At 44.7% G+C, this 15,915-nt stretch overlaps 2 protein-coding genes, 1 long non-coding RNA gene and 1 pseudogene across 4 annotated transcripts; 3 read left to right on the forward strand and 1 right to left on the reverse strand.

The window, feature by feature from the left end:
• The first annotated feature begins 901 nt into the window (after positions 1–901).
• On the forward strand, positions 902–8,172 carry Rpii215 (RNA polymerase II subunit RpII215). The gene is made up of 9 exons (XM_076806550.1): positions 902–1,072; positions 1,773–2,042; positions 2,115–4,779; positions 4,880–5,085; positions 5,164–5,820; positions 5,901–6,289; positions 6,354–6,472; positions 6,558–6,746; positions 6,891–8,172. Exons 1-9 carry the CDS (start codon positions 995–997, stop codon positions 8,030–8,032), a joined length of 5,715 nt encoding a protein of 1,904 aa, XP_076662665.1. The 5' UTR covers positions 902–994; the 3' UTR covers positions 8,033–8,172.
• Positions 7,426–10,197, reverse strand: LOC143365951 (uncharacterized). Its single transcript, XR_013084629.1, has 2 exons — positions 10,079–10,197; positions 7,426–9,999 (listed from the first exon to the last, which is right to left on the reverse strand). It is a non-coding gene; the product is annotated as an uncharacterized LOC143365951 (long non-coding RNA).
• On the forward strand, positions 8,630–13,347 carry Mah (solute carrier family member mahogany). 2 transcript variants are annotated; one of them, XM_076806552.1, is made up of 10 exons: positions 8,630–8,765; positions 9,726–9,846; positions 9,902–10,014; positions 10,095–10,227; positions 10,338–10,472; positions 10,534–10,643; positions 10,721–10,927; positions 11,017–11,229; positions 11,311–12,928; positions 13,207–13,347. In XM_076806552.1, the coding sequence occupies exons 1-9, from the start codon at positions 8,630–8,632 to the stop codon at positions 11,712–11,714; spliced, it is 1,572 nt and encodes a 523-aa protein (XP_076662667.1). In that variant the 3' UTR covers positions 11,715–12,928; positions 13,207–13,347. The 2 variants fall into 2 exon arrangements, with proteins under 2 accessions (XP_076662667.1, XP_076662666.1); XM_076806551.1 differs by having other exon boundaries at positions 11,017–12,928.
• LOC143378448 (pyruvate dehydrogenase E1 component subunit alpha type II, mitochondrial pseudogene) lies at positions 12,732–13,751 on the forward strand (annotated as a pseudogene).
• Positions 13,752–15,915: the final 2,164 nt, after the last annotated feature.

Below are 15,915 nucleotides of genomic sequence, written 5' to 3' on the forward strand. Positions count from 1 at the left end.
AAATAATAAATGGGTATAAATGGTGAAGCGTAATAAAAAAAAAAGTCGCCGATGCGGAATCTTATTACGATTCTGCATACAAAATTGGAAGTGAATTGGTTGAGCGTAGCGCGAGTTTTAGGGCCACCGTAATGAAAAATATAGTTCCGCTGCGATCAGTCGAGCCGCCGCATCGCAAAGTGGTACATAATAATATTTTTTATTCAAATCACCCTACAGGTAGTAATTTTTCAGAAAACTGGATGATTTTTTTTTAAATTCTTCGCAATTAAATTCTCTATCGATCTATCCGGCCGAATTATTATAATATTTCTAAACCAATCTTTGAAAATATGTAAAAAGAAAAAATCCGATCTTTGACACTTTCAAACGGTTATACCCCCTTAAGTACTTTCAACCATTGAGCTATAAGAATACCTGGAGAGAGAACAGCAGTGGGAAGAAGTAGAGGCGACAGCGGTCCGAGGGAAATAGAAAATTAAGGGTGAACCTATTAATCCTTCTTCTTCCTATTATCCCTCTCACTCTGTACTATATGTGTTGTAAGACAGAGATAGGGTCACCTGTCATCATGACCCGTTACTTCCCTCTTTCTCGGACCGGCCCTCATTGCTCTGTTCTCTTTCCAGGTATTCTTATAGCTCAATGCTTTCAACATGCATTAAACACAGAACTTTAATTACTTAGTAGGATAATCTAACATGCATATTTTTTTATCTGGAATATTATAGTATAAATATTAATATAAAAAAACTGTAATTAATTCTAGCAGCGTAAGTGCGCTTTTATCGTTTCTCTGCATTGGAGAAATAGAATAGAAGCTCAAGCGTATTATTCGATGCATTCAGGAACGCGGCGGTAAGTGGGGTAGGTGAATCATAGCTAGCAACGAGCGGAACCGTCAGGGGAGGGAGATGCTTGGATCGGGAAAGAACGGTTAGAGGGAGTCGCGACGCAGAAGGCCGCGGGAGAAGCTGTACGTGCTCGTTGCAAAATGGCCACGTCCGACTCCAAAGCGCCTCTGCGAACTGTAAAAAGGGTCCAATTCGGCATTCTTTCTCCCGATGAGATAGTAAGTTCGCTACTTGTAAATGAGTGTTCTCGCGGGATATGATTTTTCTCGTGGCCCGCGACACTATTTCGCCATGAGTCGACATTTTGCGAAACCTTATCGCGCGAGAGGCATTCGGTGCCACCTCCAAACAGTCGCGCGTGTTGCTTCCCGACGATACCTATTTCTTGTTTGTATCAGCTGATATTAAGGGTGGAATAAGATCCAGATTGATGACACACGTGCAACGGGGATTATTATAAGTTCCTTACTGTTCAATTAAACGTCGCTTATAATAGGATTTGATCCTTCTTATTCATTGATTATAATCACACTTCTAATAAAGGTCTCGAATATGGGAACTCTGTTCTCGGCGGTGTCACGTCCGGCTAGATATCGGCGAGGAATAAGATCTATTAAATTCAACATGATTTTATGTGTTATTGTATGATTCACATACAACTGTGATAATAAAAGGAGAAATTATTTTACTACTAAGATAAATACACAATCGTTGCGTTTCTTTATTACTTTCGATGCCCTGTTATTCCTGTTATTATTACACACCTATGCGTTAGATTATTAAGTAAGAGGAAGAGTTAGATATTGGGTCTAATATTTATTATTCCGTTATCTTGCTAAGACAAAATAATTCTTAATTAAAGTCCAAAGTTCGCCTGAAATTATCAATTGTTGTAATTCTGTATAATGTTCTGTACAGCGTCGGATGTCCGTCACAGATGGCGGCATTCGCTTTCCAGAAACTATGGAAGGTGGCCGTCCGAAACTCGGCGGACTTATGGATCCACGGCAAGGTGTCATAGACAGAAATTCTCGGTGCCAAACGTGCGCCGGGAATATGACAGAATGCCCAGGTCACTTCGGTCACATAGATTTGGCCAAACCAGTATTTCATGTTGGTTTCATAACGAAAACAATAAAGATCTTGAGATGCGTGTGTTTCTATTGTTCGAAGCTGCTTGTCAGTCCAGTGAGTAAACATCATACTTGTATTTCTTTTTAACGCTTTATCGCCGCTTTCATAATACTTTTTCAATCGCAGCATAACCCGAAAATTAAAGAAATCGTCATGAAAACTAAAGGGCAGTCGCGCAAGCGTCTCACGTTCGTTTACGATTTGTGTAAAAGCAAGAACATCTGCGAGGGTGGCGACGAAATGGACATCAACAAAGAGAACCAGGAGCAGCAACCAATGGCTGACAGAAAGCCAGGACACGGCGGCTGCGGTAGATACCAGCCTAATCTTAGAAGGTCGGGCTTGGATGTCACTGCGGAATGGAAGCACGTAAACGAAGACTCCCAGGAGAAGAAAATGGCACTCACCGCTGAAAGAGCGTGGGAGATCTTGAAGCATATTACGGACGAAGAGTCGTTCATCCTTGGTATGGATCCAAAATTTGCTCGACCAGATTGGATGGTGGTAACAGTTTTGCCTGTTCCGCCTCTGTCGGTTAGGCCAGCAGTTATCATGTATGGTTCTGCTAAAAATCAGGACGACTTGACGCACAAACTCGCAGACATCATAAAAGCCAACAACGAGTTGATCAGGAACGAGCAGGCTGGAGCAGCTGCGCACGTTATATCAGAGAATATAAAGATGCTACAGTTCCACGTGGCGACTCTGGTCGACAATGATATGCCCGGGATGCCGAGAGCGATGCAGAAATCGGGGAAACCGTTGAAGGCTATAAAGGCAAGGCTGAAAGGGAAAGAAGGCAGGATAAGAGGGAACTTGATGGGTAAACGAGTTGACTTCTCAGCTCGCACTGTCATCACGCCGGATCCGAATCTGCGGATCGATCAAGTAGGCGTGCCACGGAGCATCGCTCAGAATTTAACGTTCCCCGAGATCGTGACGCCTTTCAATATCGACAAGATGCAGGAGCTGGTCAGGCGTGGGAACTCGCAGTACCCTGGCGCCAAATATATCGTCAGAGACAATGGAGAGAGAATCGACTTAAGATTCCATCCGAAGCCATCTGATCTGCATCTGCAATGTGGCTACAGAGTGGAGCGTCACATACGTGACGGTGACTTAGTGATATTCAATCGTCAGCCGACCCTGCACAAGATGAGTATGATGGGTCACAGAGTGAAGGTCCTACCTTGGAGTACATTCCGCATGAACCTTAGCTGTACGTCGCCTTACAACGCTGATTTCGACGGAGACGAAATGAATCTGCACGTGCCGCAATCGATGGAGACCCGCGCGGAAGTAGAGAACATTCACGTGACCCCGCGTCAGATCATCACGCCGCAAGCTAACAAACCAGTTATGGGTATTGTACAGGATACGCTTACCGCTGTAAGGAAAATGACGAAGAGGGACGTGTTCATAGAGAAAGAGCAGATGATGAACATACTCATGTTCTTGCCGAGCTGGGACGGCAAAATGCCTCAGCCTTGTATATTGAAGCCGAAGCCTCTGTGGACTGGCAAACAGATCTTCTCGCTGATCATCCCAGGCAACGTGAACATGATAAGAACTCACAGCACGCACCCCGACGAGGAAGACGATGGCCCGTACAAGTGGATCTCCCCTGGCGACACCAAGGTCATGGTGGAGCACGGAGAACTCGTGATGGGTATACTTTGCAAAAAGACCCTGGGTACGTCTGCCGGGTCTCTGCTTCACATTTGTATGCTGGAGTTGGGGCACGAGGTTTGCGGACGGTTTTACGGAAACATTCAGACTGTGATCAACAACTGGCTGTTGCTGGAAGGTCACTCCATCGGTATTGGAGACACCATCGCTGATCCGCAGACTTATTTAGAAATCCAGAAAGCGATCAAGAAGGCCAAAGAGGACGTGATAGAGGTAATTCAGAAGGCTCACAATATGGAGCTGGAACCTACTCCGGGTAACACCTTGAGGCAGACCTTCGAGAATCAAGTGAACAGGATCTTGAACGACGCTCGTGACAAGACCGGTGGTTCCGCCAAGAAATCCTTAACTGAATACAACAATCTGAAGGCTATGGTGGTATCAGGGTCGAAGGGGTCCAACATCAACATCTCTCAGGTTATTGCTTGCGTGGGTCAACAGAACGTTGAAGGTAAACGAATTCCATTCGGCTTTCGCAAGAGAACGCTACCACATTTCATCAAAGACGACTATGGTCCCGAGTCCAGAGGATTCGTTGAGAATTCGTACCTTGCTGGTCTGACTCCGTCCGAGTTCTACTTCCACGCTATGGGAGGTCGCGAGGGTCTCATCGATACTGCTGTTAAGACTGCGGAAACTGGATACATTCAGCGCCGTCTGATAAAAGCTATGGAGTCTGTAATGGTACATTATGACGGAACTGTAAGAAACTCAGTGGGACAGCTTATTCAGCTGCGTTACGGCGAAGATGGTTTATGTGGCGAGACTGTGGAATTCCAGAACCTACCTACCATCAAGTTAAGCAATAAAGCTTTCGAGAAGAAGTTCAAGTTCGACCCGACCAATGAACGTTACCTTCGTCGAATCTTCAACGAGGAGATAGTAAGAGAGATGATGGGCTCTGGCGAAGTGATCTCCGAGCTCGAAAGGGAATGGGAGCAATTGAACAAGGATCGTGCTGTGCTCAGAGAAATATTCCCCAGCGGTGAATCGAAGGTCGTGTTGCCTTGTAATCTGCAGAGGATGATTTGGAACGTGCAGAAGATATTCCATATAAATAAGCGAGCGCCCACTGACCTTAGCCCTATGAGAGTTATACAAGGTAAGCGGAGTCATGCTTTCTTGTTAATTCAGTTCGTAAAGGTTCTGCCATAGTTGTTAATAGTAACAGGGTAAAATACTAAAACACGTTCGGTTCACAGGTGTGAAGGACCTCCTAGAGAAATGTATCATTGTGGCTGGCGACGACAGGCTCAGCAAACAGGCCAACGAGAATGCCACGTTACTGTTCCAATGTTTAGTGCGATCCACTTTGTGCACAAAGTGTGTCTCCGAGGAATTTAGATTGTCCAGCGAAGCCTTTGAGTGGCTCATTGGAGAGATCGAAACGAGATTCCAGCAAGCACAGGTATATAGACTGTACGCTAGTTCGAACGTAAGATTTTCGCGCATGCTTCTCACATGTCGTTCTTAAATTTGTTTGTAGGTATCGCCTGGTGAGATGGTAGGTGCCTTGGCTGCCCAGTCGCTTGGCGAGCCCGCCACTCAGATGACATTGAACACTTTCCACTTCGCCGGTGTGTCGTCGAAGAACGTAACCCTTGGTGTACCTAGGCTAAAGGAAATCATAAATATCAGCAAAAAGCCAAAAGCTCCTTCGTTGACGGTGTTCTTAACGGGGGCTGCCGCGAGAGACGCGGAGAAGGCGAAGAATGTACTCTGCCGATTGGAGCACACGACGCTGAGGAAGGTCACCGCGAACACCGCGATTTATTACGATCCAGATCCGCAGAACACCGTGATCGCGGAGGATCAAGAATTCGTTAACGTTTACTACGAGATGCCCGACTTCGATCCGAACAAGATATCACCGTGGTTGCTGCGTATCGAGCTCGACCGAAAGAGGATGACCGACAAGAAGTTAACTATGGAGCAGATAGCGGAGAAGATCAACGCTGGCTTCGGAGACGACCTGAATTGTATTTTCAACGACGACAACGCCGAGAAGTTGGTTCTGCGAATTAGGATAATGAACAGCGACGACAAGTTCCAAGACACCGAGGAGGAGACTGTAGATAAAATGGAGGATGATATGTTCCTGAGGTGTATCGAGGCAAATATGCTGAGTGACATGACGTTGCAGGTACGATTGACTTGATTACGAAGCATGAAACAATATGCGATTCATTGTATTTAACGACACTGTTTGTAATCTTTATCCAGGGTATAGAGGCTATAGGAAAGGTATACATGCATTTGCCACAAACTGATTCGAAGAAGCGTATAGTCATCACAGAGACCGGTGAATTCAAGGCGATAGCAGAGTGGTTATTGGAAACAGATGGAACGAGCTTGATGAAAGTGTTGAGCGAGAGGGACGTTGATCCTGTGAGAACGTTCAGTAACGACATTTGCGAGATATTCCAAGTGCTGGGTATAGAGGCTGTGAGAAAGTCTGTGGAGAAAGAAATGAATGCCGTACTGCAGTTTTATGGACTGTACGTGAACTATCGCCACCTTGCCCTGCTCTGTGACGTTATGACTGCGAAAGGACACTTGATGGCTATAACTCGTCACGGAATTAATAGACAAGATACTGGCGCCCTTATGAGGTAAGTTACTGATTATTATAATGTTCGATTATTATTATTATGCTAATTTTTTACCTTATCGCAGATGCTCCTTCGAAGAAACAGTAGACGTCTTGTTGGACGCAGCATCTCACGCTGAGGTTGATCCTATGAGAGGGGTGTCCGAGAATATTATCATGGGACAACTTCCACGCATAGGAACAGGTATGCTTCTACTATTTAACGTCCTTCAATGTAGTACGCAGCTTTTAAATTGAACTAACAAGTGCATTTAATCTTATCGTTTCAGGTTGCTTCGATTTGCTCTTGGACGCTGAGAAATGTAAAGCTGGTATCGAGATACCAATGGCGGTAGGAGCTGGTGTAATGGGCACTGCTGGAATGTTCTTCGGCAGTGTTGCTACGCCAAGCATGAGTCCTCAAATGACACCTTGGATGGGTGCTACGCCTGGCTACGGAGCCTCAAGCATGTCGCCTGGTACGAACATTTCACATAATATAATACAGAGCATCTAAAAGCGTTTTGCAGTTGCGCAAAAGTGACACAAGTAAAACTTGGTGGTTCGAAATGATAATTGACTAAAGTATCTCATTTATAACAAGCGCTCAATTCTTTCCACAGCGCTGGGCAGTGGTATGACACCAGGAGGTGCGTGCTTCTCGCCTTCAGGAGCATCAGACGCCTCGGGTCTTTCACCCGCCTATTCAGCGTACTCGCCGCAGCCAGGAAGTCCAGGAAGCCCAGGGCCCAGCATGAGTCCGTACCCAATGTCGCCAGGGGGCGCAGCTTCCCCCAGCTACTCACCTACGTCTCCTGCGTACCTTCCAACGTCACCGAGCATGACACCGTCGAGTCCCAACTACTCGCCAACGAGTCCCACTTACTCACCCACCAGCCCAAATTACTCACCGACAAGTCCGAGCTACTCACCAACATCGCCCAGTTACTCTCCCACATCACCGAGTTACTCGCCAACGAGTCCAAGCTACTCGCCAACCTCGCCGAGCTATTCACCAACATCGCCCAGTTACTCCCCAACGTCGCCTAGTTATTCGCCAACGAGCCCGTCGTATTCACCGACGAGCCCAAGTTACTCGCCAACGAGTCCGTCTTATTCACCGACGAGTCCGAGCTACTCGCCAACGAGTCCGTCGTATTCACCGACGAGTCCAAGCTATTCGCCCACGTCACCGAGCTACTCGCCGACGAGTCCCAGCTACTCGCCGACGAGCCCTAGCTACTCACCGAGCTCACCAAATTACACACCAGCCTCTCCGTCTTACTCACCGACGAGCCCCAGCTACTCGCCTAGCTCCCCACAATATTCGCCCGCCAGCCCAAGCTACTCGCCTAGTAGTCCGAAATATTCGCCAACAAGCCCGAGCTACTCGCCTACCTCGCCGTCGTTCGCTGGAACCTCGCCGCAGTACACTCCAGCGAGTCCAACATACTCGCCCACCAGTCCAACGTACTCACCGACCAGCCCGAGCTACTCGCCGAGCTCACCGCAGCACACAGCCTCGGGGAGCACGAGGTACTCGCCCAGCAGCCCCAACTACTCACCGACCAGCCCGACGTACTCGCCCACGAGTCCTCAGTACTCGCCATCCAGCACCAAGTACTCTCCTACCAGCCCAACGTATACACCGACCAGCCCGAGCTACTCGCCGACAAGTCCGACGTACTCCCCGCCGGTGCCTGGTTACTCGCCGACGAGCCCCACCTATTCACCGGCCTCGCCGGCCTACGAGACAGATGACTAAGAAGTATTACGCATATCTGTATGGATCTTTGCTATCGAACACTTACTATGGATTAAGTATAAGTACGATAAGTTGTAATTACCGCTGCTACGATTCTGAATTTTCTAAGCCCGTAAATATATATTTAGTGTATAAATTTATGCACAATTTTTATAATTGTACAACCTGGACGACGGCAGAGTCAGCGGAGGGATATATCTTATTTTCTTCTGTAGAGAAGAGATGCGGCGATTAGTGGCGCATGTGAGAGGATGTTTGGGAAGTAAAGTTGGGGAGCGACCAGGAAGCACGTGGATTATAGTCCATACGTACACGTTTATCATTCGACAGGGATATAGAGTTCCGTTTCCTATGCGTTTATCATTGACTTTCGATCCGATGGATTCCAGTGGGCTCGCGTTATAGCCGCGTGACGCGCAGTTGATACGTTCAGGAAGGAGACACCCGGCACTTTGTGGGTCTTCTTTCGTCGCACTGACCGTGGTAAGCCATTCGTGTTCGATAGAGTATCGAGTTACGTTTCATGCGGTACTCGTCACCGCAACGGGCAACCGGTTTCAAGTCTGATGCCGAGCAGCGCGTAATTATTTGCTGGTCATGAATCGCGAGAGAGTGCCGCTGCTTTTCAGAGAGGCCAATTCGGATCTGTCCCTTTTGTTCGCCACGTTATGCGTCGTCGACATCTTCGGCGTTTTTCCAATCATAGCGTTGCCGCGCGCAATCGTGCAGTGCGGTAAGTCTCTCCCTTTATCTGCCTTGGGAACAGTCTTAAGCGAGTCGGAGGACTGTCGGAATGCTGGTGACGACGAGCTGTGTACCTTTTTGCTTTTATTTTTTATTAAAACGCGTTGACGCTAGTACGAAAAGTTCTACTGAGTTAACGTAGAGCCTGTTTTGTGAGGCGCACATATGTTCAGTGAATCCAAGAAGTTTCCATATACCTTACTTGAATTTCTTCAGAGCATTTCAGTTCTGTATTAGATCGCAGCATTTATTATTGGCACAGACATGGACAAATCTCAAGCCATCGTTGAAGTGTCTCTCTATCTCGATCCATGGGTGTTTTATGTGGCTGATATTTAAGGATTGTCAGGGTGTATGAAGTTCTTTGGTCCCTCTTTCAGTGTCTCCTTTGTGCGCTTCGAGTTGCTATTTCCTTGAGAGATGAATAACTTGTCTGGATTTAAATTTTCTACGGTACGGGGCAAGTTTCTTATCAATTCTAAGCGTACTAGTCCACCTCCAGAGTAGCACGCTCTTATCAAATTTTTGCAATCGAGTTGAAATTACGTAATGTCATAGAAATTCTAATAAAGTGTACGAAAACTTTCCAGGTTCACTATGTCCAGTCTAGTGGATTTTCGACTACTTTATAAGCTATAATATTAATATATACACACACACTTCATTCTATGTACAATGTAACTTCGTTTCTCAAAGTATCTTATTTAAATTGAAATGATTTATGTATTTGACTTGTATCTATCATTAAGGGATTATTGTAGGAGAGATTGAAGCAAAGAATGTGCGAGGTGTGTGAAAGAGTTGATTATATTCGAAGCAAATAAAGTTGGTTAACTTGTTAAGAATTCGTAATTCGATACACCTGAACTGCAAATCATTACATTACAACGCTACTCCTTGCACGTAAAAGCGTTCGGAAATGTGAATGCGTATTACTGCATGATTTTAGGATTATATGGGATTCCCCTGGTCCTCGTTGTGTTGGGCTTGCAAATTTATACAGCCGTTCTCCTTGGAAAATCATGGACGATCGCAACCACTCTAGATCCGCAAATTTCGCGGAAGAATCGGTAAGACTTGATGTTCGTTTAACGTTAACGACTCTTAATGGAATCTTCTTTGCAGACATCCTCTTGCCGCTGTAACTGAATTGACATTAGGTACCCGGGCGAAGACCTTGGTAACTATAATCTTGGACCTTACGGTTTTTGGCTGCAGTATACCTAATTTATTAGTTGGTATGTTCCTTTCCATAGCAACATAATTTAGCGCATATGTGTAGTACAGATTGATCAGACATACCTTTGGTAAATTCCAGCGTCGCAAAATTTACAAATGTTCGGACTGAAAGTGTCAGGTCAACGATTTGACATATCGTTCTGCTATTGGCTTCTGGTCGTGGGTGTACTTTTGTGTCCAATTATGTGGCTTGGTAGTCCCCGCGATATGAAGTAACTCGATACTTTTCTTATCACTTTCATAGACATTACGTTCTATAAATTTTACGCCAAAGCTCTCGCAAGCTCTAGTCACCCACTATGCGTTCCATGAATACTTACAGATGGTTGGTTTCATTCTCCGCTACTGCTGTTATTCTCACTGCGACATTAATATGGTGGTGCATAATTGCTGACGATCGCGTGCTTGACGTTCTTCCGGTACCTACTTCTCCTGCCTGGGACAAATTTATTGCTGGGTAAGTGCTACGAAGATGTTAATCATGTTTGAAAGTAAATATCTATCAACTAACTTCACAGATATGGGATGCTGGCATTCCAGTTCGACGTGCATCCAACATTAATGACCGTGCAAGTAGATATGCATCGTCCTCAGGACATGAACAAAGCTGTTGTAATTTCTTTCTTAGGTATAGCCATTCCAACGTTCCTCTCGATTCTCTAATTTACCATCCCCCACATTGTTATTCAATACCATTGATTTCAGTAAGCGGCTTCTTGTTCGCGGTCACCACCAGCCTAGCTGTTTGGAAGTATGGAGGCAGTACAACAGCTAACGTGCTACAAGTAGTTCCAGGAAGCTTCACTATGAGTGCCGCTATCCTACTCGCTGCTGTTCAGCTATGTTTGTCAAGCGCCGTGGGTCATTCAGCCCTCTTCCAGGATCTAGAGGACCAATGGAACATCCACCGAAGTTAGTATGTCGTAGAAATACATCGCAATGTTATAAAAGCTTCGATCAGCTTAAATAATTCACCTATAATGTCGATGGTTTTATAACAGCGTTTGGATGGAAAAGGTGCGCCATACGGTCAGCCATTATTTTCCTTGGCGTGGCAGTGGGGGAGTCTGTACCAAGATTTGACATCGTGATGGCTCTGATCGGAGGATCCTTAACTGGCCCGCTTGTCTTTGTCCTCCCACCTTTGATCTACTCGAAAGCTATCGCTTTGAAAGCAAGATCCATAGGAGCTTCCGCGCCTGAAGTATACTCAGGTTCTGAGAGACGCCGAAGCACTGGAGGCATGCTAACCGATCCAAGAGCTCACTCAAGGTCAATTTATTACGGTGTTTTAGGCGTGCCTAAAACCGAATACCATCGATACTCGTACGTTTACTACGACGACCTGGACGACGAGTTCGACGAGGTCACCGAGAATGAGAACAACGGCTTTATCAATGGACAGGCTAGCGAAGAGTTTCTAATGACCAGAAGAGGCCACGATGATGGACCGTTATTTTTAGATGCTAGTCGACCCTTCAATGCCTACAGAAAACATGCACCTTCTACTCAGCCAGTTCCAAGATCGAAGAGTTGCAATTTTAGAAGATGGAACAATTGGTTCGGCTACTTGATCGTTGTATTCGGTATCGCTATCACCGTATCCTCGACGTATATTAATATCAAAAACACGATACGTTTCGTGCAGTTTACGCCTCCTTGTATCGTGAATGCTACCGTTGAGCAGAATCCCCTATAAGCAAGAGTATCTTATGTCAAATGAAAGAATACAATTGCACATAATTCTCTGCATTACTTTTACAAGTGTACTTGAGGCATATAGGATAGATTTTGTACTATCGTATACGCTTTGTTTTATTGATTAAAACTCTGCGGATTACGTTTTATAACATTAAGTATTAATTACGAGAGTTATTTATATCGCTGCGCTATAAATTGCTTCATCATTTAATCCTTTCAAAGTCACTTTATATTTAATTCGAATTCTGCTTGCCGCCTCTCTGATTTCCAGCAACGCTCACTACGCGGCAGCACTAGGGACCTAAAAATTAAATTCGCACCCCGCGATGAGCATGCGGAGCTTTGAATTATAGAAAATTCCTAATTTACCTTACAACTCGCGCTCTTATCTCCTATTTTAATACACAGCAGAGAATTCTCTATGTTATATTCCACGTAAAATTTGTTTCATAACACGCGCGCGTGCACGAAGAACAGCGAGCATCAGTAGTGATCAGCAGGATCAGCTGATTTGACGAACTATTCGTTAAGGTTACCTTCAAAGAAGTATTTGTATAAACATATGCACATATTTCCTACAGGCGATAAGGAGACCTGCGAATTTACAATAACAACTTGCAGAACAGAAACCTTCGAAAGAGTTCGAAATATTTTTCTACTCCACCTATTTCAGTATTTGTAAACTACCGCTTAACTGCGCTGTCCAACTTACCTCCTGGGAGGCAAAACAAATTCCCCACCCTCGTCCGCTGTTGCCATGGCGCAAAGACGCGGCCGAGTATGGCGTCTGAGCTTTCTTGTTTACGAAACTGTCACGGTCTCCCTCTCATGCCGCGAGGTTTCCTTGACGACAAGTCATGCTGCTCAAAAGGAAGGCGAGGGACTCCTACGCTGGACAGCGTTGGAATAAGCCGTCCCCGTCGGATCCATTTTCTTCTATTTTATTCGTTCACTTCGAGTCCACTCTCCGCTGCGTTGGCTCCCGGTCCTGACAAATGGGAAGATATCTGAAACAATGATACCGGGCTGTATCAGAAACATAGGCGTGCAAACGTCAAAGCGTAGCGTGAGTAGATGACCTCTAGCTAGCTTACTTGCCACACATTCCATGCCAGGGCCTTGTTAGATACTTTATAGGTACTTAAGATTGTATTTTTGTTCTTTCTTTTTTTATATCACCTGGTGTCTCTCCACTTCGACAGCTGAAATGAGGTAAATATTTGCTATCTACCAATGTGTTTTTATTACCATTGATGTTCTTGCATTTTTTTTTCTTTACAACAAAACCATTGTCTAAAAATACCAAACATTAAAAATCTTGCTCATCAATATTGAATCCAAAAAGTCAACTATAAGAATGCGTATGAACACAGACGACTGAGATTCGATTTTCTGAACCACCTCGGTCCCAAGTAGTTTGGATATTTGACGCTCTACTGTACTCCGTTTTGTACAGCTGGACGTGAGATTGAAGTTTTATGCATTTGTAGGTGGTATCTTATTTCTTCAACAAGAAAAGCAATTATGCCACAGAAGCTACGTTCGATACGATGCCTTACCGATTACACAAACTGGAAAGCGGACCGTCCACCAAAGTCACTGTTACTAAGGACGATGCTGCAGACATGTACTTAAAAATGCACATGATCCGTCGTATGTCAGCAGCAGCGGCAAGCATTTACATGGAGAAGTTTATCAGAGGTTTCTGTCATTTATACGCCGGCCAAGTAAGAGTTGTTTCATTCATCTTACAGTTTGTTCGACGGAGACTTTTATTAACGAACGTTTATGCTTGTGATAGGAAGCTTGCGCCGTTGGTATCAAGGCTGCTATTAGGCCACAGGACTCTGTGATTACGGCCTACCGTGCTCACGGATGGACCTACTTAATGGGAAACGATCCGGGTGGCGTCCTCGCCGAACTGACTGGTAGACAAGGAGGTAACGCGAAGGGCAAAGGTGGTTCCATGCACATGTACTGCAAGAACTTCTACGGTGGAAATGGCATTGTCGGTGCTCAAGTGAGTATCAGCTAGTAGGATGATCGAGCCCGCGATCGCTATGGTGTCCCTATAAGAGGAAATTTACAGGTGCCACTAGGAGTTGGAGTCAATTTCGCTCATAAATACATGAACACAGAGTCACTATGTATTACACTGTATGGAGATGGCGCAGCTAACCAGGGGCAGGTATTCGAAGTGTTCAACATTGCCAAATTATGGAATATCCCTGTTATCTTTGTTTGCGAGAACAATTCATATAGTATGGGTACCGCCGTTCACCGTGCTGCTTACAATACTGCCTTCTACACACGAGGAGACTACATACCTGGAATCTGGGTTTGTTTTATCAAAAGAAGCATTAAGGCGGTCGCGCATTTTGGCGAAGCGAAGAAAGAAATTCATAAACAATTGATTCTTATGGAGCTGGGTTAGTTGGACCAAAGCACAGCGATAATTAATCAATTATTATTTATTTCTTCGATTCGCTTCGCCGCGGCGCGCTTCGCCAAAACGTGCAACGACCTTTATAGTATTTAGTGTGCCACAGTTCTGCTAGAAATTAAGTTAACAGGTGGACGGTATGGATGTTTTGGCAATGAGGGAAGTCACGAAGTTCGCCATGGACTTTTGCCTATCCGGCCAAGGTCCCATTATCCTGGAGGCTAACACGTACAGATACAGCGGCCACAGTATGTCTGACCCTGGGACCAGTTACCGTACAAGGGAAGAAATCCAAGAAGTGAGGCAGACTAAAGACCCCATCACTGGTTTCAAGGAACGGATACTGAATGCGAATCTCATCACTCAGGATGAAATAAAAGTAAGCGTTACACGTTACTTCTCATAGTCGAAGCATTACGTAAAACTACTGTTGCTTTTTACAGGCAATAGAGGACCAGACAAAGAAAACGGTGGACGAAGCCGTGAAATTTGCGAAGGAAAGCCCTGAACTTCCAATAACCGAAGTCGGTACCAACGTTTACTTGAAGTGCTTAGAAAAAGAAATTCGTAATGTGACTCCGTTTAAACCCCTGAGTCACAAGAGTATAGTGCCTGGGTTCAGGGATTAACTCAAATTCATCGAAGAAGGTCGAATATCGTATTCAATTTCGTATATTCTAATACCCGGTACTACATAGTTTGTACAAATTATTCATAAAGGGATACTCTCCCAACTCCAGGTCAGAAAACTCGCGAAAGGGAAATGCTGCCCAGTTACTCGCCAACAACACCGAATTACTCGCCGACGAGTCCCAAATGTTTCGGTGTACCTTACTTGAATTTCTTCAGAGCTGTGACATTTCAGTTCTGTAACAGATAAGTAAGCAGCTATTAAATCGCAGCATTTATTATTGGGACAGACATCGACAAATCTCAAGCCATCGTTGAAGTGTCTCTCTATCTCGGTCCATAGGTGTTTTATGTGGTTGATATTTAAAGATTGTCAGGATGTGTGAGGTTCTTTGGTCCCTCTTTCAGTGTCGCCTTTGTGCTACAGCGGTGAAATTCTAATAAAGTGTACGAAAACTTTCCAGGCTCACTACGTACGTCCAGTCTAGTGGATTTTCTACTACTTTATAAGCTATAATATTAATATACACACACACTTGATTCTATGTACAATGTAACTTCGTTTCTCAAAGTATCTTATTTAAATTGAAATGATTTATGTATTTGACTTGTATATGCCGCCGTCTCATTTGTGTTATGGTTCGAATCGATCGAAGCGCCCCAGTAAACAACCGGACCCTAATGAAACTACTGCGGTCGATAAAAAAAACTTGTACAGAGATGAGATAGCCTACGCAGCATGTATTTCCAACTAATTTGATAATTTCGTTGTACCTCATTTCCGGAAACTGAGCTTTCTTTTAATTATAAATATTTATGATCATTTCCTCTGTCCAGAGTGAACTATCTGTGAGAGAAATGTTTCCCATTAAATCGGAGTATACATTTTTCAGGCCTTTCAGGTTAATATTTATCCTTATAATATTTCAGTTGCTTATACTTCAGTTCTGTTATAATATTTCAGTTGCTTGCTTTTCCTTTCTTATTTTTTGTATAGGCGAATGCGCGATGATGTCCATGTCCAGTACGTTTGATTTCATTACACATTTCTTACAACATTTCTTTAGAAATTTTCAGTAAAAAAAGAGACAATCAAATCCGACAAAAAAGTCGAAACACGCGGTAT

Source organism: Andrena cerasifolii, chromosome 2, assembly GCF_050908995.1.
Source record: "Andrena cerasifolii isolate SP2316 chromosome 2, iyAndCera1_principal, whole genome shotgun sequence".
In the NCBI taxonomy this organism is placed as follows: Eukaryota; Metazoa; Arthropoda; class Insecta; order Hymenoptera; family Andrenidae; genus Andrena; species Andrena cerasifolii.

Bases quoted from the DNA above. Each gene is read 5' to 3' on its own strand.
- Rpii215 (XM_076806550.1), top strand. From the start codon at position 995: ATGGCCACGTCCGACTCCAAAGCGCCTCTGCGAACTGTAAAAAGGGTC. The intron at 1,073-1,772 runs GTAAGTTCGCTA...TGTTCTGTACAG, and splicing joins TTCTTTCTCCCGATGAGATA to CGTCGGATGTCCGTCACAGA. The intron at 6,290-6,353 runs GTAAGTTACTGA...ACCTTATCGCAG, and splicing joins GATACTGGCGCCCTTATGAG to ATGCTCCTTCGAAGAAACAG.
- Mah (XM_076806551.1), top strand. From the start codon at position 8,630: ATGAATCGCGAGAGAGTGCCGCTGCTTTTCAGAGAGGCCAATTCGGAT. The intron at 8,766-9,725 runs GTAAGTCTCTCC...GCATGATTTTAG, and splicing joins GCGCGCAATCGTGCAGTGCG to GATTATATGGGATTCCCCTG. The intron at 10,928-11,016 runs GTTAGTATGTCG...GTTTTATAACAG, and splicing joins CCAATGGAACATCCACCGAA to CGTTTGGATGGAAAAGGTGC.